The sequence below is a fragment of the Balaenoptera borealis genome (assembly GCF_965194805.1).
Source record: "Balaenoptera borealis genome assembly, chromosome: 21".
Lineage (NCBI taxonomy): Eukaryota > Metazoa > Chordata > Mammalia > Artiodactyla > Balaenopteridae > Balaenoptera > Balaenoptera borealis.
The window spans coordinates 6,759,024-6,782,654 of NC_138880.1; the positions used below are offsets into that span (position 1 = coordinate 6,759,024).

The window sequence follows — 23,631 nt, forward strand, 5'->3', positions numbered from 1 at the left end:
ACTGCATTGGGTATGTCTGATTACATTTTATTTATCCCTTACTAGACCACATGCTCCTTCACTACAAGGACTGTATTTTAGTCACCTGTGTATCTGCAGTGCCTAGCATAGGGTACAGCAGATAGTGAATTCTCAATATCTGTTGATTGGAATTGACCTGAATTCTGCCTTAAGACTGAAATCTGAAAACAGCTACTACACGAAGCTGCTTCCCAGAGAGGTCTAAAATACTGAGACATTTTTATTTTTTGAATGCAGAAAGAACTCCCTGATCACTATAGACCTTGGATGGAAATTGCCAACCGACTTCCTCACTTGATTGGGAGTCGCCAGCTTCGAGCTCAAGTGAACGAGGTAAAACGTTTTGTATTCTTCTCCTTAACCCCTTCTCACTACCCTATTTTCATCCTCACGCCATTTTCCTTTCTCAGCATTGTGGAGGTGGGTCAGCTGACCAATCACTGCTGTTGAGTTTAATCCACAAAACTAAAACTATCTCACCCTTCATGATGAGCAGAGTGACACTTGCTTCTGGTGTGACAAGTGTGTTTCCCTAAGATTTCCAGAGCTTGCACAGAACAGTTCCTGGAACCTAGTGAGCACTCAACAAGCATGTGTTTAAACAAGGAAGACAGTCTGGTCGAGAGGTGTCAGGAAACCAATGAATAAGACCTAGCTGGGGAAGGACAGGCGTGAAAATTCTCAGGGCCCTCACGCCAAGCCACATGGTCAGGGCTCCCCTCCCCATGAGTGAAGCCACATTGATTTACTGTCGGTGTTTCACAGAATAGTTGAGTCAAGACACTTTCCCAGTTATAAAGTCAGGGTTGGCGGATTCTTCAGAAATCATTGATAAGTCTGTAAATGCCACATATGAGACAAGATGAGCAATGTTTCCCCAAAATATGTAAGGAACGGTGAAACTCCTTGATCCTGGGAGAACTGACATGACCCCACAGGAATAAGAAGAAGGTGTTATAGGAAGAACATAGATTTGACTCAGGAGGACCTGAGTTGGACTCTTGGTTTTATCACTTAGTCGCTATAAACTTTGACTTAACGAGTTACTTATTCTGTTTCCATATTTATAAAATGGGAGAAATTCGCGGCCCCTAGAATTGTTGTGAAAACTAAATGACTTTTGCAATAGTGCTTTTGTATTTCCTGCCACACAACCGTGTTTGATATATATATTTACATATAAACATATATCCCTCTCGTCTCTTCTCCATCTGTTTTAATCTCACCAATTGGCGTGCCATGTGATTTTAGACATATAAGAGGTTTTCCCCTCCAAAATTCTCCTTCACTGACTTAGGCATATTTCATGTCTATAATTACAAATTCATTTAAAAATACTTATGGAATGTCTGCTAAGTGCAAGCACAAGGTTTAAAACCCTGCAAGAGATGTAAGACACTGTCTTCAGTGTCTATGAAGATGGGAAACTAAGCCTAAGAATTTATTTTCCTGCTGCCTAAAGTCTCATTAATATGACCAAAGAAATACAAAAAGAAGAAAAAAGGAGATATCTGAGTGAGGGAAAACAAGAGAAATGATGGAATAAAACCCTTAAGGGCTTTTGTACCATATTAATCAAATTATATCAGATCCAGAAATGAGTCTATTGTACCCATGCCAAGCATTCAACCAAAGCAAAAGGAAGACACCTGAGGCTCCCTCTTCCATCTCAGAGTAAGAGGGCACAGAGGCAAGGGGCAGTTTGCAGGAAGGTAGATTCAAGTTCAATATGTGAATTTCACAGTCCTCTGTACAAGGCTTTCCTCGGGCTTTATGTAACTCAACCTCCATACACGAAGTGAAGAACTTGTTGAATTGGTGCTTCTCATATGTTAAGTGTCAACGAGGAAAGGCCAGGAGTGTCCAGCTAATTTCTGGTCACTGTAAACATGGGCATGGGGGATACAGCTCAGTACAGCAGTGGAATTAATCCCCCTGATACTTCTCCTGTGTTGAATAGTTTCTCTCCAGAAATTGTGTCTTGGAACCTGTGAAGATGACCTCATTTGGAAATAGGGTCTCTACAGATGTCATCAAGTTAAATAAGGTCGTGTGTGTTGTATTAGGGTGCACTCTAAGTTCGCTAGGACTGGCATGCTTAGAGCAAGAAGGGAATTTGGACACAGAGACACAGATACACAGGTTAGAACATCATGTGAAGATGGAGGCAGAGACTGGAGTGATGTATCTACGGTCCCTTAAAGTATGCCAAGAGTTGCTGGCAACCACCTGAAACTTGGACTGAAACAGGGAACAGATTCTTCCCTGAGAGCTTCCAGAAGGAACAAACCTCACAAACACCTTAATTTCAGACTTTCATCTCCCAGAATTGTGAGAGCACAAATTTCTGTTGTGTTCCTTCTTTGGGGCAGCCCTAGGAAACCAATATAACAGCCGTGGCCAGTCCCTATGCTTCTAATTAGTTCTAAAACAACTAACTGGATAGAACCACTCTTTAGACTTCACCACCACAGATGGAGACTGAATCAATTGGAAAACCGTCATGAGAAGCAAATACTATGGCTTCCAGGACCACACATAGAGCTACAGACTAAGACATTTGTCCTCTTGAGGCCTTTACTTGGCACAGACAAGACAGAAAGTGAATTTACACTTCTAATCTCACAGTACCTCCAGGCCAACCACCTTACTCTTAAGAAAGCCCCCAAGGCCCCTATCCGTATGTTGGTAAAAAACAAAAGAAGGCAGACAAAAACTTGTTAACTGGCTTAGACTCAACCATCTTCTTCCAGGAAGGGTCTCCCTTCTCCAGCCTTCTGGGACAAAACACTACAGACAACTGATGGGCTCACAGGAAGCTCGCAAGTATTCTGGAAACATGATAAGGGAAGCTCTATTACTTACTAATTCTGATAACCCTGGCCTCCATTCCTGAACACGAATGGATAACCCCAAATGACCAAACGATATGAAGAGAATAAGCAAGTCAAGAAGGACGAGGGAGAGACAGGACATTTGGTCTCCGACAGAAGCCAAAAGATGAGATCAGTGCTTTTAAAAATTGAATTAATGTCTTCAGTATATGTACTTCATAAAAATAAATAAAGTTGCTCTGTAAAAGGAACTATTGGAAAGCAAAGAAATAAACAAAAAGCTCAATATCAACCCGAATAAATGAGGGAAACACTGATTATAGAAAAATAATGGCGATTTAGGGACTTCCTTGAAACGGTTTTATAAATCAGAAAGCAAAAATTAAATGCCAGCATCAGAAAAATAAAAGTATATGAAAAAGAGAAATGGATCATCTAAATTCCACAAAATAGAAGTCCCACAAGTAGACTAGTGTGGGTGAAGAAAAAGCAAAGCTTTAAACACGTAAAAACAAAAATTTTCAGATCTTATGAAAGATTGGAGTATTTCTATCAGAAAGACAATGGGGGCGGGAGACCACCCATAGATATCCTGGTGAAACTTCAGAGTTTCTAGAATAAGAGGAAAGTTTTGCAAGTCTTAATCAGGAAGGAAGAAAAATGAAACTAGGTGACTTACAGAGAAACATAGGACTATGTATCTATGTTAATAAGTACTAAAAGGCAATTTAAAACCTATTTGAACAGCTAACATTTTTTTAAAACTCTGGCAACATCAAACACTGGTGAGGCTATATACCAAAAGAGACTCTACTTCAGTTTGCTGATGGGAATGCAAAATAGTCTGGCAGAATCTTTTAAAGGCAAACATCGACTTACCATATGACCCAGCAATCACATTCCTAAGTATTTACCCAAATAAACTGAAAATTTATGTTCATGGAAAAGCTTGTGTGTAAATGATCCCGTAAACCGGAAACCACCAAGGTGTCCCTCAACAGGGGAATGGTTAAACTGAGTACAATGGCCTGAATGTTTGTGTGGTCCCCAAATTCATATGTTGAAATCCTAATCCCCAACATGATGTTGTTAGGAGTGGGGCCTTTGGGAGGTGTATTAGTCAGGGTTCTCCCAAGAAACAGAACCAATGGGAGATACAGAGATATATAGAAAGAGATTTATTAGGAGTGATTGACTCACATGATTATGATTATGGAGTCTGAGAAGTCCCACAATCTTCCTTCTACCTGCAAGTTGGAGGCCCAGGAAAGCCAAGAACCAGAGGAGCCAGTGGTGCAATTGCCAGTCCGAGTCTGAAGATCCAAGGACTAGGGGTGCTAATGTTGGGGGAAGATGGCTGTCCCAGTTAAACCAGAGAGCAAATTCACACTTTTTCCACTCTTTTGTTCTATTCAGGCCCTAAACAGGGTGGATGATGCCACCCGAACTGGTGAGGGTGATGTGCTTTACTCGGTCTCCCAATCTCTTCCGGAATCTCTTCCAGAAACATCCTCAAAGACACACCCAGAAATAATGTATCTGGGCATTCCTTAGCCCAGTCAAGTTGACACATCAAATTGACCAACACAGAAGGTAATTAGGTCATGAAAGTGGAATGGGATATTCATAAATGCGATGAATGCCCTTATAAAAGTGACCCCAGGGCTCTCTGGCCCTCTTTTGCTGTCACGTGAGGATGAAGCAAGAAGACAGCAGAATGGTTCTCACCAGAACCCAATCATGCTGGCACCCTCATCTTGGACTTTCAGCTTCCAAAACTGTAAGAATCAAATTTCCATTGTTTATAAGCCATCTAGTCTATGGTACTTTGTTCCAGCAGTCTGAACGAAGACTCCTGTATTCGTACATTGGAACACTATACAGTGACAAAAATGAATAAGCTATTGATTTATTCAACCATATGGATGAACCTTAAATACATTTTGCTAAATGAAACATGTCAGACCCAAAAGGTTACATATTGTATGATTCCATTCATGTGACATTTATATATATATATATATATATATATATATATATATATATATATATATATATATATATATATATATGGTTGGCCAAAAAGTTCGTTCGGTTAGTGAATATGTTGGTCAACAAAGTTCTTCATGAAAATGAAAAATGTCTTTTATTTGTACTTAAAACCAAACGAACTTTTTGGCCAACCCAATGTTAGGATGAATAAATAAGTAAATGAATGGTGGATAATATTTCACCATCAGAGATGAAAGTTATAAGTTAGCAAGGGGGGAAAGATAAGATCAACCTGTGACACCAGATTAGAGTTGGAGACGTCTGACATGTTTAGCATTTTAGCATCATATATACATATGATGCTAAAACGTATATATATATATATATATATATATATATATATATGCATACACACACACACATTTTGTGCATATATAGATGGATAAACAAACATTATATGTATGTGTACATAATATGTGTATACACACACACAGAACACACACACACATTTCCTAGCTTTGCCCACTGTGAGGATCTAGAAACAGTGGCATTCCAGTAGCAAAGAGCAAACCCAGTGTCCATTTATTGGAACTCTTTTCCAAGAAATGGAACTGGGGCTTCTCGGAGAAAGAGCTGATTATAAATCCGGAACAGGGAAAAATAGAAGGTGACCCCAGAACATCTTGGGACCTTATTCCTTTACCTTGAGGCTGCATTGTAGGTAGCCAGTAGCCACTCATGGCTACTGAGCACTTGAAATGTGGCCAGGACAAATTGGCATGTAAGATACTCACTGGAATTTGAAGACTTACTATAAAAAGAGAGGATGAAAATCTCGATATTTTTAATATTGATTATGTGTAAACATTTTGCATACATTGACCTAGTAAAATGTTATTAAAACTAATTCCACCCGGGGCTTTTTTGTTTTTTGTTTTTTGCTATTTTTAAAATGTGGCTGATAGAAAATGTAAAATGACAAGTACGGCTCTCATATTTCTTTCGGGCAGTGCTGACTTCAGAGGGCAGGGCTGTGGTCAGCAGAACTGAACTAGCACCCTGGCTCAGTCCCTTCCTGGCTCTGTGGCTCTGGGCAAATATCTTACCCTCTCTGACCCTCAGTTTTGGCCTGTGGGTTTGGGGGAAGATAGAGTACCAACTTGCCTGGGACGCTTTTCACACCATGCCTTGGACACTTTAGTAATTGCCTTAGAATAAGTACTGAAGAAATAACTGAATATATTGTAACTGTGGTTATAATTCTCAGGCTAGTTCCTGTTAAAATGCAACGTCTCAGCAATCCCTCCAATAGACACACACACACCCTAAGGCACAGAACTTTCGCGATTCTATCTCAGAGCCAATTTTAAGGGCGAAATAAGCAGTCTGGCACAGTGAGGACAGACTCAGAAAGGTTGCCCCCTAGAGGCCAGGGGAGGAAGGATTCCCATCGGGGAGGCTGCCGCTCCGGATGCCAGGCGCTGGGCGTGGGGAACCGCGGTCCCAGCCCACTTGTCACTCATTGTTTAAGAGCCCGGAGCTTATAGAGATACACACATCCACCGCCGCCCCTTCTGGCACTTCGGACCCTGGAGAGGGGCACCTGGGAAGAACTAGATCAGACTGTGTCTAGAGCTGGGGAAGGGATAGGGGACGGAGGAAAGCCGAGGGGGAGGTACAGGGAAGCTGGAGCTCAGAGGCAGTTGACAGCAACCAAGACAGGCAGGGCTGGCGGGGGCAAAACTGAGAAACTGGTAATATTTGCTTAGACAAGGCTGTCAGTAATAACTAACTTGTGTACAGGGTGTTGCTTTCAACAACATCAACTTTACACCTGGCTATGACGCATCTTGACAGGGAGGGAGCGGGCGTGGAGAGGTCACAGGGTCACGGAGAGTGTTCGGACGAGAACCGAACAACCTCTTGGTAAGGGATTTGATCGGATTCCTAACTCCACTGGCATCCGGTGTACTCGTTTACCTACGAATTAAACAGAGTAAACAGAGACAGTAACGCCCACAGCAGCAGGGCTGTTATTAGGGTTAAATTGTACCCGTTATGCAGAGGTGCTTTGATAAGGCAGGATTGTAAAAGTTGCCCCGGGAGACTCCCGTTTAATAAATGATGTCAGTCTCGGGACTGAGTTATTCTAGAACACTCTAACCAAGCGGTCAGTGATGGTGACCAGTGTCCGGCACAACCATGGGGCCAATTTGGTGTAGGTACTTCGTGGACAATATCATCTGGGATACCTCCTCTACCACAGTGTCCTAAGATCAGGGCAGAAAGGGGGGGGTGTGGGTCCCCGTCACTGAAATATAACCCCTTCAAGCCACAGAACCCCTACACCCTTCACACCCCTGCCGCTGGTAATCTCTGGAAATTCTCTTGAACAGATGCCCCTCTTGAACTGTCAGTTCCTCACGGGTTACCGGGAACAGCGGCTGGCACATCTGGTCCTAACCTTTATTACCATGGGATATGTCTGGCAGGATGGAGAGGCACAGCCCAAAGAGGTAGGGACAAAGGGACACCTGTCTTGTCATCTGGCAGGCCTTCTGCACCTGGAGGACGCTGTCTACACTGTTTGCCTGGAAAGTGGGTCCTTTCTTGTTCTTTCCTTTGGGTATGAGGTGAAGGAAGGGCAAAGGGCCCATTTAAATGAAAACACCTTTTCCCCCGGGCCAGGAGGTTAATTTTCCTTAGAACTGGTAGCCCTCTCATTAGTTTTTGAATTTTGTTTTTTCTGGCACCCACCCTCTTCCAAGAATTGTGAAGAGCTGCATTTGAAGGCACGTTCTGAGGTGTCCTAGAAAACTTAATGATTTCCATTTTACAGCAGTTTGTGCTCTTATACACATCCGTAATCACAGTCAATGTTCACAATCCCATAAGGTAAGTACAGCAATGCTGTGCCCATTTTACAGATGGCTGAGGACTACAGGAGTTAAATTCCTTGCTCAAGGTCAGACGGCAAGTTCGTGGAAAATCCAGGACCACAACTCAGACCTTCTGATTTCACTAACGTAACCTTCTTTCCCCAGAGGGGAAAAGCACACATTGCCATTTATAACACTAATCTTACTTTCTTTAATGTTGCTTGCTATCTACCAAATATTGGTCTGTGTCTCTTAATACTTCATGTAAGTCTCTTCTGAATCTTTTCATAACTTTTTAGTTTCAATCTGAAACTTGAAATGTGAAATCTTTGTTTCACTAACTGCAGTATAAATTCCTATTAGTTTTATTTTCTTATAAATGGACATTCTCCAGAAATTAGGGTGTTACCCTTGTTCTAGTACTTCCTGCTTGAGTCAGCAGCCTGTGCTTATTTTGTTTGCTTGGTTGATTCTGCCTTTTCTCTCTCAAGTAAATACAGGAGACTCCCAGTGAGAAAAAGAAAGGAAAGTAAGAAAGGAGAGAAGAGGAAAGCATAGAGCTGCTTCCGACTCTTTAAAAAGAGTCATGTGTCAGATGTTGGAAAGTCTGAGATCTAGGCACATGTGACAGGACATCCCAATGGGCTTCCCTCCTCCTTCTGTTCTCCAAACCACAATCCTCAATCAGGGGAAGGGGTGGGAGCCCCCGGTCACACTCCACCCCCACCTCGGGCCATCTCTTACCTTCTTTGTATCTCCTCCTTTAACTTCTTCACTGTGGAGACACCTCACTTCTGCGCTGCCCTCCTCATCCACTGCCCCCCAAGGGAAGTTGGCCTTAGGTTTGAATCTGAAAACTCTTTAAAGCTCTTTATTGTTTTCTACCTGAGAAACAGTTCTGTCCCAACTCTCTCTAAAAATCTAAGGGAAAACAAAGGCAGAAGCTGGACTTCTCTGAGTAGATTAAGGGGAAGGAAAATGGAAGTGGGAGACAGGAAGCATAAGAATGTTCTTTTGGATCTGGACTAATTTAGCCTTGTTCGTGGTTGGAGTCTCCCACTGGCACCCCCATGGGTCGGGTTAGTTTTTCTGGATTTGGGGGCATATAGGGTTCTTTAGAGTGTCCTAGGATAACTCAGGGGTTGAATGGGGACTGTCTTGAGGTGACTTACTTGAAGTTGTTATTGGGTTTGATGAAGCGTTCTATCCTTCCCATCCCTCTCCCTGAGGAGAGGACACACACACACGCACATACACACACACACACGCACGCGTGTGTATACAAACACATACGCATATGCTCCTAAAACCAAGACTATACACAAAAACACACATATATCTAGATAGCTACATATCTCTATGTATCTATTTATCTGGAGAGATATATATACGTAGAGAGAGAGATTTTTTCCCACTGCTCATCAACTCAGCCCCCATTTATGCTTAAACATTTGCTCAGGCTCTTCTCTGCACAATATTCAGAGATTATTTTATACTATATGTGTTAAGTGTGTGTGTTCCAGTTTTGTAATTTTCGTATATATTTCAGACCATACTCATAAACAATATATCCACCAGGTTGTTAACAGAATAAACATGAGAGTGAGGTGTGTGCATATGGATCACTCATATAATTCCAGCTTTATCCCCGGCTCGTTGCTCTACCACAAGATTACCAGAATAAAAGACAGATTGCTTCCTCTGCTGCATTCTTTCTAGAATGTGCTAATTGTCTGGATTTATATCTGCAAGGTTCTGCCGAGAACCCTTGCCCTTCCCTTGGTCGAGGTCTCCAGGAACTTGGGGCTCCCTCCTATCCTGCTTCACTCGGACTTGGTTCTGGCCAACTGGGCTACTAGGAACCCGGGAAGGTAAGAGCGGGAGAGGGTGCTTGGGATTTGCACAGATTAAAACCGAGTAAGGGAGAGTCTTGACTTTTCCTTGTCTCTGCAGGAAAAATCCAGGCTTTGTCAGCTATTTTGTGATTAGAGATGTTCATATTTATTACCTGATTTATGGTGCCAAAGAAGGGGTGAACTTGAACACGAGTTCAAAAATCACAGTTCCCAGGAGTTTCCTCTCAACCCACTCTGAAAACATTGGGGCAGCGAATTACAAGTATATAAAAGGAGCACGATCAATGGTCAGGATGGCCACAGGCTAAATGCTCTGGGGCTGATATGTAAGTTGAGATCTATCTCCCTCTTTGTCACTCCGAGGACTGTAGGGGAGGAAAACCTTGCCCTTCTTCCCATTTAGGCTGCTTAGCTGGTCTAATAATCAAATTGACATCAGATAGGTGAACAGGAGAAAAACAAATTTAATTTTATACGTATTAGAGCCCCACAAAAATATGAGACTCGAAGATGCGACTAAAGCCGGAAGCTTGTATATCTTCTAGATGAGGAAGCAATGCATTTATGAAGAATTGACAAGACACAGGCTTCTGGGCTTGGGTTAGCTAACTAGGGAAGAAGTAACAAGGTTTGTTTATACAGGCTTCTCAGCCCTGAATTCCTGTCTCTGGTGATAAGGCTGTCTCTCTACTTCCTGGTACAGGGCGGGCGCCTTCACATGGGAGATTTATTTCCTACTTTCAGGGGCACAAAGAGGTCCGAGTGTCCTTTTGGCACCTGCTGTTTCTCAAGTACCTTTAATTCAAAATAATCAATACACCTAAGTGGCATATTTGGGGTGGTCTATTCTGCTCCCCTCAGGCCCACGGTCTAGTCACAACCCGTGACATCCAAACTGTGCACGATGTGTGTGTGTCTGCACGTGCATTTGCACACAAGTGTGCATGCCTGTCTCCACGTGACCCTAGAAGGCATATCAGGTTTGCAAACTGATTTGTTCTTTTCTTTTTCTTTCCTTTTGTCAATAACTGAAATTGGACTAGACCCCTGGAAATCAGGTAAGTTCTCAGAAATCCTTCATTCACTTTAGGATCCTTGCTAACTGTAAAAGCTTACAATAAAACCAACAAGCAAAAAAAGAGAACGCATTCCACATTGTGTGTATAGTACATAAAACATATAAAAATGCATGAAAAAATAGTAGAAGGAAATGTGCCCCAAGTCAACAGCCCAAAAGTCAACAGTAGTTGTCTCTGCTTTGTAGAGATTAAGGGATTAATTTTCTTTACTACATTTTCCTATTTGTACATAATAAAACAAGTAAAATGCAATGTAAGAAGAGCAAAAAAAAAACCAAAACTCCCCAAAACACCAAAACTTCACCAGTTCTCCAATTCTCTGTGATTTTTTGAAGTCTAATGATCTGAGAAAGATCTCTGGTCTCACTATAACTTCTCTGAAAGGCCAAATTGCAGGCTGTGGTTGCTACAGCTACAGAATCCCTTTGAAATATTACATAGACTGGAGCTCGTGGGGCAAGTCTGGTGCAGATGTTCTTAGGCTCCTGTTTCCCCAGGGAGCACCGTTAACCTCTAAGTTGACACTGCTTCTCCGGTCACCAAACCTCAGCTCAATAAAGGGGCTCAGTATAAAAGCTGTAGCTCAGAAGATGGAGAGATGAAGCATGAAGACCCCATTTCCCACACTAATGTGACTCTGCTGAAACTATGGGGGTCCCTGACTGAGTTATCTTTTGTGTTTGTTTTTCACGTCTTCTCATGTTTTAGAGGCAGAAGTGATTTATGGAATGAGGTTTTATGTTTTGTAGACGGGATCCACCTCTGGGCTATTTGAATCCGTGTGATAACAGGTCATTTAAGAATGATCCCTCTATAACAGTCTTCACCTGTCACTATTATAATACAGAATTTGGGGGGAAAATTGACTAATTAGAGAGAGCACCAGCCTGAGGTATGAAACTGTTCTGGACCAGGTCCAGTGACTAACCAGCTGGGTGCAAATGGGGAAGCGATTTTGCTTCTTTGGGCAAAAAGGAGCATGGAATTAGCTGTTGCCTGTGGTCACTGCAGCATTAAGACACTGTGTTCCTAACAGGAAGGGTGTGATGGGCCCCGGACTGGCCCTGTAAAGAATCAGCCCTACTTGTCCGCTCGTGCTTTAGCAGTTCCACAGCAGGAGTGGGGACGGGGGGTGGGGGGCAGCGATGATCTAGGACCATCTGGGCCATGCTAGACTTTGGGAGTGTTCAGGTGAACTTGGGCTGGAGCAGATCTGTCTCTTTCCTACCTGAATGTTGTTGGAGGGAACATGCCCATCCTCGGGCTGCCCTGTGGAGAGGAGAACGTCAACCTCTGGTTCCACCTTGGACTAACAGTTCCCCCTGACTCGAGGCCACCGCTGGGCCCTGCGTACTCACTGTGTCCAGACCTTTCTAACCACATGGTCATCTCCCTCCCAAGGAACTTGGACCCCATTTTCTTATTCCCTGGGGGAGAAAGCCTCCGTGGTTTTATACTGGTGACTGTTTTGGTGGAGAAAGCAGCTGTACCCGGGATTAAGGTATCTTCCCACTCACAGACTTTTTTTTTTTCTAAATGAAAAGTCAGTCTGAGCTTTGCTTTCCACCCAGGCCCTTTCCCTGCAGTGAATTCATCAATATAGGCCTCATCTTACTTGGTTAGTTGAGCAAAGAGATTTAAATTCTGGCCCACAGAGGTATCTACCTTTCCTCAACTACTGAAAACACGCAGTTGACCGTTTGCCCATCAACAAACAAGCATTGTTCTAGGCGATGGGAGATCTGGGGGAATAAGACAGACATTGCTCTGGCTTCCACAAAGGCTCAGGATCCAGTGGAGGAGGGTGCATTGATATAGGGAGTAACATGAAAAAAACGTGCCGTGTTTCATGAAAAGACGTCTAAAACCTAATTCAGACTTGAAGGGTCGGGCAAAGCTTTCCAAGGGAAATGACAGGTCTGAAAGTTAATACCTGAGTAATGTAAAGGAATTAAGCAGAGAGAGAGAGACAGAGAGACAAGAGACAGAGAGAGAGATATGCAGATGCCTGGAACTACCATACAAGGGCTCTGAGTTAAAGTGAACCATCCTTGAGATTACCTAGCCCTGGGGGTTGTAAACTTGAATTCCTTTAGGGGTCAGGCAGGTTCCAGAAAGGTCAGGTGTCTGCCAGAGAATCCATGCCCTGCCTGAAGATATTGAAGTTAGATTTCTGTCCTTCCTCACCACCTTCCCTGGTAAGCATATTTTGGGTGCCTACTGTTATCTACTGTAGGGTGGCCAGATTGGGCTACAATTATTAGAGCTCCCTCTTGCACTCTGAGAAGTGAAACTATGTGGTCTTTACTTCTCATCCGTGTGTTTATTCCATAGAAAGATACAGAATAAAATACTGGTCTTCCAAATATAGCTCAGATAAGGTCGAGACTGCTAATGAATGGGGGGTCTGAGCTGAGGGCCCCACAGATTCTGATTTTCTGTAAGACAGAGCTCAGGGGTGAGGCCGTCCTGAGTCAAGACGCAGGAGTAGAAAGAAGCCTCATGTGTAATAACTCAAGAAGCAGAAAGGAGGAAAATGACAGAGTGAGGCCCCTGAGAGGCACAAGAAGTATCAGCCAGTGGAAAGATCCAGAAAGACCTAACCAGGTCCATCTGGGAGGTGACCAGGAAGATTCTCCTTTGAGAAGGACCTCATGGCAAATGTAGCTTAGGGGCACTCCCTGAGGAGCCCTGTCACACAGTCTGGCAGGCTGAGGGCTGCCCTTCCTGGATTCCCCATCTCTGAGGCTCACTGCATCTCAACGGGCCTTCAGTGAAAGCTAATGCATTGTGACACCGAATGTCATCCCCAGGCCCTTGTTCAGGCAGTGAATGCCGTCTTGCTGCCCAGCCCAGACTCCCTGCTCCAAGCCCTGCAGCGACTGAGGATCTCCATTCAGGACATCACCAGAGCCTTGGGACAAATGCATGGTAAGGGGCTCCTGAAGGCTGAGGGGTCGCTTGCAGGGGAGAAAGGGCCTGGAGGTTGGCAATGTCCATGAGATGGCACTGCTGTGCTAGCTTTGTTTTAGGTAACTGCCGCTCATACTATTAGAAAATGATCTCTCAGTTGGCAGGGATATTCTCCTGGTTTAGTCTTTCTTTCTATTTTCTTGTGATTAGGCTAATTTCCTCTCTTCCGCTGTCATGTATTTCTTTGTGTGTTGAGGTCTTGCACGAAGCTTGGGAAGAGGGGAGGGGCACACAACATGGCTTGTACCTGCTTTACCCAGCAGTGACCCTGGTACCAGAGGACATGACTGACCTCAGCTTCTTCAGTTCTCCTCTGTGGCCGGTGCAGGATGGGTCACCACAACTGTGGCCACTTAAGGGGCCCACCCTTCCTGCAACTGGTTACATATTATTCTGGCAACTGCCTTCCTTTCCAATGTCTGGGCAGCTCTTCAACTTCCCCTAGCAGAAGAATCTCAAAAATTTAAGGGGGAAAATAGGTGTGATCGGTTTAACAAGGGAAAAGCAGCTAAGTGTCAGTTTCCCTAAGTCCTTCTTCACTGGAAAACAAAACAGATTCTGGAAAAAGAGAGTGTTTATAGGAAACAGGACAGGAGGGAGGGAGCCGGAGACGGGATGGTGCTCAGCTTTATGACTTTTCATTAAAAGGATAGATTTCTTTGTCATCCCAGACTCTCTGGGAAGTCCATCTGAAGTCACAGGGTTATGTATTCTTTCCATTTCAATGTCCCTGTTTTACACGTTTGACTCACATCTCCCCATTTCCCTGATTTTTAATTTTAAAGTCCTCCCGATCACACTAATAGGTCTCCTGCCAAACAAGCTCTCCCAGCTTAGTGAGATGGATTTTAGTTTTGCAAGATACCCTGCGTTTATTACTCAGGATGTCAAGACCACTAGAGGGACATTGCAAGGTCTTCAGATCGTACGAATAAGCAGAAGTGAGTGGTTTGGAAGGTCACAGGAGGCCCTCCACCCTGTCACGGGGCATGTCTCAGTAAAGTGGCACAGCCCTGTCTGGCTCTCACACGCTTCCCTAGCACTCATTTTCAAAGTCACTTATTCAGCCCAGGCCAACCCTAATGCTTTCTTGATCATCCTCTGCAGGAGGTCTGATGGCCTGGGCAGGTGATGGGGTGATTTCCCTTGTGTCCCCCAAAGGCAAATTTTCCCACACAGACATCATGTATTTTAAAGGTTTCACTACTAGTCACTGCAGTGAAATAGATGAATGTATCAGCCTGCGGTTTTCAAAGATGGCCACAACAACACCATCCATCCTCAGGGCTCCTTTACAACGTGGCCTGGATATTCCTCTCGTCAAAGCCTGTGTCCTGGCTTGTGACGTAGGCGGGCTTGTGACACGCTCACGATCAGTAGAACTCAGCGGAAGTGACACTGCGTGACTTCCCAGACAAGGCTAGAAAAAGTGATGCAGCTGCCACCCTGTATACTGGGCCACCGTGTAAAATGTCCATCTACTCTGTGGCCACCATGGCCGTGAATGAGGGTGTCAAACCACACAGGGAGGCCAACTGTAGGTGCTCCATTTAGCACCTAGCACAGGGGCGAATAAGCCCTCAGGTGAGTCTAAGTTCCCACTTTCCAGGCATCCTTACTCTTCCATCTCCTCAGCTGAGGACCCAACCACTGTGAAGCAGAGACAGGCCATCTCCACTGTGTCTCGCCCCAATTCCTGCCCTGAGTCCATGAGCGTAATACGATGGTTATTCTGTGCCACTGAGTTTGGAGTGGTTTTTTATGCAGCCACAGTAACCAGAAAGGTGAAATTATAAAAATGATAACAAACAATAAAAACTGCAAGGTGTCAGGAATCGCACGGATTTTTTAGTGATTGATTGTGGTGTATGGTTGTTGAATTTCTTCTGCCTGATAAATACAGCCCAGCAGCACTGCTTTCCTCCCCCAGATGGAGCTTACCCAACGATTCCTCTTTCTGAGCCAAACTTTAGCACGAATTGTGTACTCCCTTCCTCTATAAACCCTCCTTTCCAGGAATTTTCAAAGTCACGCCTAAAGATGTGGTAATTCTAATATTTGAAACTGGTTTCTGTTTCCTTCTTGTTTTTTAACCTTTTCTTTCTTTTTCAGTCCTCACGGTGGTTGTCATTTTTTTTTCTATGCTTGATTTTGTGTTCACCTTGTAACGTTCGTTGCCTTTGAAACATCATTTGTAGGCAGGTTTTGGGGACTAGGAGAGAGAAAGATTTGTATTTGGTTCTTCCTGGATCTTTGGAACTCTAAAATTCTGCATCATCTTAAATCATGTTGAACAAGTAAGGACCCGACAACTGAACTTGGGCTAAAAATGTGCCAAAGAAAAGGTCATAACTTTTCAGGGACAGATTATTTTTTTAAACTTCTTTGGCTTGGTGCCAAAGTTAGTTCTAATTCTGTCTCCTGTGGCAAATGGGGGTGCAGTGGGGCCCTGATTCACTCGGAGGTTGTGAGTATAGGCATTTGGGGCTCCGCGGATAATATGAGGAGGTTCTGGTGCAAAATTCCTCACCAAAGCTGGGACCAGGGCTCCCATCATACAGAGAAGCCACTAAACCAGAGCCCTGGCGAACCTGGATGGGCAAGTGATTTCAGGGAAAACTCTCTCTGCTGGTCTTGTTTTCTACCTCCCTGGGTTTCTGCTTTCCCTTGCAATTTTTGCTTGGTGGTTCCTTGCTGTCTTTTGAGCTCTTTGATTGCCTTTAGGATGTTTTCACATTTATCCAGCTTTTTGTTGTTGTTGTCAAGGGAAGGATAGGTCCAAGTAAAACAACATTCCATTACAACAAAGGGAAGTCTCTTTCTGGAGTACTTTTGGCATCTCTTCCTTTCCCTGTGTTTCCACCATCACTTCCTCTGCACCTGGCTATCTTCATCTCCTGCCAGCACTCCTGCAGTGGCCTTCTCAATCCTTTCTCTCATCTGTCCTTTACCTAGTCGAATCCATGCTCTGCACAGAAGCCTGAATCAACTTTTAGGAGTGCAGATCGGTTGCAACACTTTGACTCTTAAAACCCTCCAGTTGTCCTCTTGGCACAGTCCAATGTGGTAACCTTTAGCCACACGCGGCCACTGAACACTTGCTATATGGCCGGTGTGACTGAGGAACTAAATTTTTAATTGTATTTAAATTTAACTAATTGAAATTGAAGTCGAAAAACTGAATCAGTGTCAAATACTTTTCTGTTAGACACAGCTTCATTGTTAGAAAGATTACCTTTCATTTAACTGTTGAAAATTCAGCATCCGAATTAAAATGCACTCTAAGTATAAAATAAATTTTAAATCTATAAGAATATACCCAGGATTTCAAATAATTATTTTTAAAAACCACATTAATAATTTTTATATTGATTACATACTGAAATGATAATATTTTGGATATTTGGAGTTAACTAAAATAGAGTATTGATATTAATTTTTCCATTTTTTTTTTTACCTTTTGAAATATGGCTACTAGAAAATTTAAAACTACACGTGTCTATCACATTAGATTTCAACTGAAAGCACTAGTTTATCCATTATTCTAAGGATAAGGCCAAAATCCTTAACCTATTCTGCAAGACCCAAGATGAACTGACCCCAGGCTATTTTAATTTTAATTTATTTCACATCATCTTTCCCTTCACTTATTCTTTCTGACACTAGCTTTTAGTTCCTGAAAAGAACTTTTTCCACTTCAAGGCTTGTGTACGCACTATTCCTTCTGCTTCAGACATTCTTCCTAACTCACCCTCCGCCTACTTAACTCCTGTTTACACTCAGATTTAAGCCCTGGTCTCATCCAGGCATATATAGCTGCTTAAACCCTATCAGCAATGCTGCGAAACCCAGGAATGGGGCAAGGGATGGAGCAGTGACTGCAACAGGAGAAATAAACAAGACTCCCCAAGGAGAAGGTCTGAGGATTGGCTGAGCCGAGGCAGGAGGTGGGGTCAAGGGTATATACATATGTATGATTTCAAAGCTGGTTGAAAAAAGTCATGAGGCCTCTGGCAAAGATCTGTTATTTGGAAGACTGAATCAAGTTCTGCTTGGTTGGCAGATTGATTTTCAACGTAAATAGGGAACACGGGGAAAGGAAACAATACTTGCTTTGAAACATGTCACATTTAAGGTGATGGTGAGACATTCAGTGGAAATATGTGGCTTTAAAAGTGGGAATTACCCAAGAAAGACACAGTTTGGTGGTCAGGTCCATCAGATGTATAGTTCAATTATGCACCTACAGTGCTTTGTTTTAGGTGTCAGTAATGGAGCATTGACTGCCTTACCTTCCTGAGTGGGATGACCATAATGAACATTAATAATGTCATGTGAAAATACCGCAGTGATTCTGGGTCTGTGGTTTTAGTACTGACCCAAAGCAAGGATTTGCTGAGTTTTGTTTTGTTTAAAGGCCACTTCTCAGTATAAAACCTAAATCCCTACCCCTGAAAAGTTGAAAAAGCAAGTTTCCTTAGGTTTTCCAAGCAAAACAAAAATAATGCTTATGATAAAATGTTCATGAGATGAGAGTGGACTAATCAAAAGCAGACATTGTATTTTTCTTGAGAGTCACTTAGATTTAAAAGAACAAGATACTTGACCAAAATGTTTTGTGTTTTTCTGAACAATAGCAACAGCAACTGTGGAAGACATCTAGACCCATCCACTAAGTGCACCTGGGCTTGGCCATCGGGGCAGAAACTGCCGTCCATGGGGCCATTTTTCCACTCCTCTAGGAAGGCACAGGGAAGGAAAGGGGGGAGGCTTAACTCAGGTGTCTGCTTGGATCTTCTATGCTCCCTGTAGGATAATGACACTGGCTTTCAGGAACTGCCCTTCTTAGCCCAAGTGTACACACATCAGATCCAGAAGCAAGAGTTTTTACGTGGCTCTTGTCCTTCACCAGCCCCGCGTTAATAGATGTTCTCTACCTGGTTTAGGGAGAGAAATACCTTCCATCAGCCCTGGTAGGGAGGGATTCTGAGGCTTTTTCACACTTTCTATGGATACACCTGCTCCAGTCTTCTTGCTCCCTCTAGTGGCAGAATTCCTAGTCCTCATCGTCGTGCATGCCTTCTTTTGAGCCTGCAAAGCCAGGCCAGGAGCTGACATTCTTCCTTCGCTTCCCCTAGGGCAGTGCTAAACTCTCAAGTGTGTTTGCTTTCTCCCAATCCCACAGAGTCCCACTGTACCTGCTTGCTACCTATCTGCAAAGGCTCACTCTTGCCACCCTCAAGAGTGTGCCAAGAAGGTCTCTCATGGCCCTCTGCTGTGCTGCCCTGGGGAAAGGGTGATGTGGGTAAAGTGAAATATTCTTCTTACCCTCTTCAGTGCGTCCAATCTTAGATTTTTTTTTTTTTTTTTTGCTCCAACGGTGTTCTGGAACCTTTCACTGGACTCCTGGACTTCCACAAAGGCTGTCTTATCCACGGGTGACTGTCTAAATCAATGTTCTTTGGGGGGAAGACAGTAGAAAACTCTTATTCTGCCATGCTGATGATGTCACTCTTGCATTTCCCTGATTTCTAATGAGTTAACTCTCTGTGTGTCTGGGATGGGGGTGGAAGGGCCCGTGCTCCTGCGTGCTCATCACGCGTGTCCCTGATTTGTGAAATGCATGGCTTTCCTTATTTTTGGAAATGTCTTTTATCTTTTACTCATTGCCTTTAATGAGTTTTTGGGTACACTCTGGAGGGTGATCTTTGTTAGTTATGGATTGCAAACATTGCGGTTTGTCTCATTCTGCCTTTTGAAAGCAGAAGTTCTTAATCTAAATATAGTCAAAGTATTTCTCGTTTCTTTTGTAACAGTTTATTTTTAGGAAATCTGGCATAAGATATAATTTCATAATCAGAGGTCATAGATATATTTTTCTACATTTTTTTCTGTAGTTGATGTTGTCTGTCTTTCACCTTTCACCCCTTAATACACATATGATTATTATCTCTATACAGTATGACATAGGAAATAAATTCGATTTCCCTTCTGTGAATAATCACTAGTCTACAATATTAACACTGTCTTACATCAGATTTTCTTAAATGATTGGATCTCTTTCCAGGCTCCCTATTCCGTTTCATCATCTGTTTGTCTTTCCCCACACCAAAACCATCGGTCTTAAATGAACCATAGCTTCATAGTATTTCTCATTTTCAGGTAGAGAAAATCCCCCTCACCTTCCTCTTCTCCAGGGGCACGTGTCCTGTCTTTGACCCTTTGCTTTTAATATAAACTTAGAATCAGCTTGTCAAATCCCAACAAAAAATTCTGTTAAGAATTTTGCTCAAATTGCATTAAATCTGTATATTAATTTGGAGAAAAATGACCTGATTTTGATGTTCTACCTGGTCCTTCTGTCCTCTGATCAGGGCAGATGGACAGGTGGAGACTAACGTAAAGACGTTAACGTGCTCTCCGAATCACGTCTTCATGTTGTTGGGTGTTCTTCTCTTCCCACATGGCCTGAAATTTATCCAGATAGAAAACTCTTCTTTAAAGAAATAAGAAGACTTGTCAACAGAAAAAAAGAAACCAAGAAAATGGAATGATACCACTGAAGTGCAGAAAGAAAATAACTTCCAATTTGGCATTACACACCTAGCCAAAATATCTTTCAAATTTGAAATTAAAACAAAGATATTTTCAGGCAAATAAAAACTCTGAAAACTTATTGCCAAAAGACCCACACTAAAATAAATGTTCATTTGAGTTCTTTGGGCCAAAGTACAAAGATTCCAGATGTAAGCACAGAAATACAGGACAGAATGAAGAACAAGGGACGGTCGGTAACTATGTGGTTAAATTCAAATGATTATTGACTTTATACAACAATAATAATGTAGGTTTAAAATGTATGTAGAAATAAAATAAATGATAACAATAGCACAAAAGGCAAAGGGGTTAAATAGGATAAAGTATTCTACAGACCTTGTATTGATTGGGAAGTGGTAAAAGTACTAATTTTAGTGGATCTATTGAATCAAAGATATCTGTTGTAATCTCAAGAATAACCACTAAAAGAATAGCATTAAGAGGGGGAAACTAATGATAATAAGGGGGGAAATAAAATAATTTAAAACATTTTATTCATGAAAGCCAAAAAAGAAGAAAAAAGGGAACAGAGAATATGAGACAAAGACAAAATAAATAAAAGTGTATATATAACCAAAATATATCAGTAATTACATTAAATACTTGAATATACAATAAAAACAAAATAAACAAAACAAAACAAAAAACTCTTCTTTAGATACATTTATTTTCCTAGATATTGATACTGAGTTTTCTTGTCCGTGAACAAACACACATTTTCTTAAATTACTTTGGCTTCTTTCAAGATAAGAGATTTAGATATATTTTGCTTTATTCATAGTTACTTTATATTTTTGTTTCTAGCCAATAATTCCAAAAACATTTTTTTGTTTTTTCATTTACAATACTTATAACTTTTTTCTTTTAATTTTTATTCTTATTCTTCAGGCGAGGGGATGCCTAACAGTGTTGAATGGACGTACTGATACTTGGTTTTGTCTGACATTTTAAAAGACTTTTTTAATATTTCAACATTAAGTATAACATGTACTGGAGGCTTTCTGTGGATTCCTTTCATCAGTTTAAGGATGTTCCCTCCTATTCCTAATTAGCTAAAATTTTTTGTTTGTCTTAATCATGAATGGATTTTTTATATCAATTGAAAATTTTACATCAAAATTATCTCACATTTGGGAATTCCCTGGCAGTCCAGTGGTTAGGACTCTGCGCTTTCACTGCCGAGGGCGTGGATTCAGTTCCTGGTCAGGGAACTAAGATTCTGTAAGCCATGTGGTACAGCCAAAAAAAAAAAAAAAAAAATTATCTCACATTTACTGAAATAATCATTTGGCTTTTCCTCCTTAAATACGATAAGTTGGGTAAAACATTAAATTATCTCCAGTCATTACTGCTTCAGCAAAAATTTGTACACAGTACTTAGCATATTTGTGGGAACAGAGCACCAAATGGGAAAGAGCCAGAAATAGGGCCCAGAGAAAAGTCCAGCGCATGGGATGCTGTCGCAAAGGAGTAGGGAGGATGTGACGGCCCTCAGAGGCCCTGGGAAGCCCTGAGGCTGATGGGAGATGTGAGTTACCTGAGCCCAGGGGGCTTCAGAGAAGACAGAGATGGAGGACCAGAGACGAGGTGTGACGGTGGAAAAGGTAAATTGATGGCATAGAGATGCCATTATTTAGGTCTCATCAAAAAGATGTTTCTTTTTTTCTCCGAAACAAAGAGACAGAGACAGGAATCTGGATGAGAGAAACATGTCCGCTCCCAGAGGGGCCCCATTGTGAGAAGAAGAGAGAATAACCTTCAAAAGTGGATGAAAAGAAATTTGGTGCAAACGTGCTTCTTTACACACACAAGTTAATAAGCTAGTGGGATCAGTTATCCCCACGCATTGGCTTAGATTCAAAATGAACTGCACAGGGACTTCCCTGTGGGCCAACGGTTAAGCCTAGGTGGTTCCAATGCAGAGGCCACGGGTTGGATCCCTGGTTGGGGAACTAAGATCCCACATGTGGCGCCGTCAAAAGAAAAACCCCCCAAAACAAAAACAACAACACACACACACACACACACACAACGAGCTGCACGGACTAATGAATGCAGGTGAGTGAGCCTGTGTCCGACCAAGTGTAGCAGAGCCTGAGCAGAGGATCCCCCACTCTCTGCCCTTTATTGACTACACAGAAATGCACCCAGGGGTTCAGTGGTCCTGTCTTCTGAAAGCCTTGAAGAGAGCAGATTCTTTCTCTCTGCTTTTCTCCTTTCTGCTTCCCACATTCTTTCATTCTCTCTGTCTGTTTAAAATATTAATTTTTTAAAGATGGCCTTGACCTCTCTTTTTGGTGATTGTTGTTAAGTGCAGAAGAGGGAAGTAACCACAAATAGAAAAAGGCAGCATTTGGAACCGTTTAACCCTCCCGTCAGCGCCAGTGAGGGGGGCGACCGAAGGGAACATTCCTCCCCCTCCTGCTGCTGTGTTCCCTCCAGGTTTCTGTGCAGATCAGATAGAGGGGGTGTCCCGGGAGGGCAGCAGAGCCCGTGCATATGGAACCAATTGCTTAGTTTGCCTGTAGTAAAGTTCACATTTTGATTGCTCCTCCAGATTATGTAGATCCAGACACATTTTACTCAGTCATCCGGATCTTCTTCTCTGGGTAAGTATAGTTCAACTCTTTTCCTGCATGAGGCATCTGTGGCCTTTCCCAGATTTATGAGGGGAGAAACAGACAGAAGCTTCCCAGAGGAAGAAACACACCAAGTAACCCTTGCTAACAAAGGAATCACCTGGATCCATTCTCCCATAAAAGAAGTGGGGTATCATTTGCATGACAAATGACACTGAAGGATGAATATTTAAGTTTAGAGTAATTGTCCTGAGGCCATCACTTTAGATTCAATGTATTCACCTTTCTTAGAAAACCACTGGATGACAGAGGGGAAAAAAGCCCGGTGTGCCACCCACAAAGCTCGATTATGTATATCCTTTCTCCGGCCTGTTATCCAGGCAGGTGGAGGCATAGGCAGTAGCTTAAAAGCTTCCTTCTAACATTCCTGGAATAGCTACCCCAAAGACATTTTTTCATGTTCCTGGTATTCTTCTTTGGTCACCTGGCCTGCAATTTCTCCAGATAGAGAACTCTACTCTTAGATACATGTCTTATTTTAAATACATTTATCATAATGTGACATGTTTTAATGAGATTGCTTTCCTATTCACATTAACTGAGAGAAACTAAGTTTTTGTTTTTGTTTTAATGGTGAAGAGTGAAAGGTGGAGGTGATGGATGGAAGAGGTGAAAATGTGAAATAGATATCATCTAGAGCACCATCTTGATAACTAGGAGGTGCCTGAAACGCTGTTGGTAGAAAGAATATGAAGCTGTGTCTGGATGTAGCAAGAGTCATGCCGAATTCCAACATCAATAGATGTACTGATTCATCAGTA

The 23,631-nt window shown here is 42.5% G+C and overlaps 1 protein-coding gene across 5 annotated transcripts in view; it reads left to right on the top strand.

Annotated features, from left to right (window-relative positions):
- Positions 1–23,631, top strand: part of IDO2 (indoleamine 2,3-dioxygenase 2) — a gene marked incomplete at its 5' end in the record, with an annotated part of 51,045 nt that overhangs the window by 19,581 nt on the left and 7,833 nt on the right. For 2 of the 5 annotated variants that reach the window (XM_082375025.1, XM_082375028.1), the window contains 7 exons: positions 259–354; positions 7,244–7,363; positions 9,479–9,597; positions 10,626–10,640; positions 12,063–12,162; positions 13,475–13,592; positions 22,789–22,840. In XM_082375025.1, coding sequence (XP_082231151.1) covers positions 259–354; positions 7,244–7,363; positions 9,479–9,597; positions 10,626–10,640; positions 12,063–12,162; positions 13,475–13,592; positions 22,789–22,840 — 620 coding nt within the window. The remainder of the gene's footprint in view (positions 1–258; positions 355–7,243; positions 7,364–9,478; positions 9,598–10,625; positions 10,641–12,062; positions 12,163–13,474; positions 13,593–22,788; positions 22,841–23,631) is intronic. The other 3 variants (XM_082375026.1, XM_082375027.1, XM_082375029.1) reach the window with 3 other exon arrangements.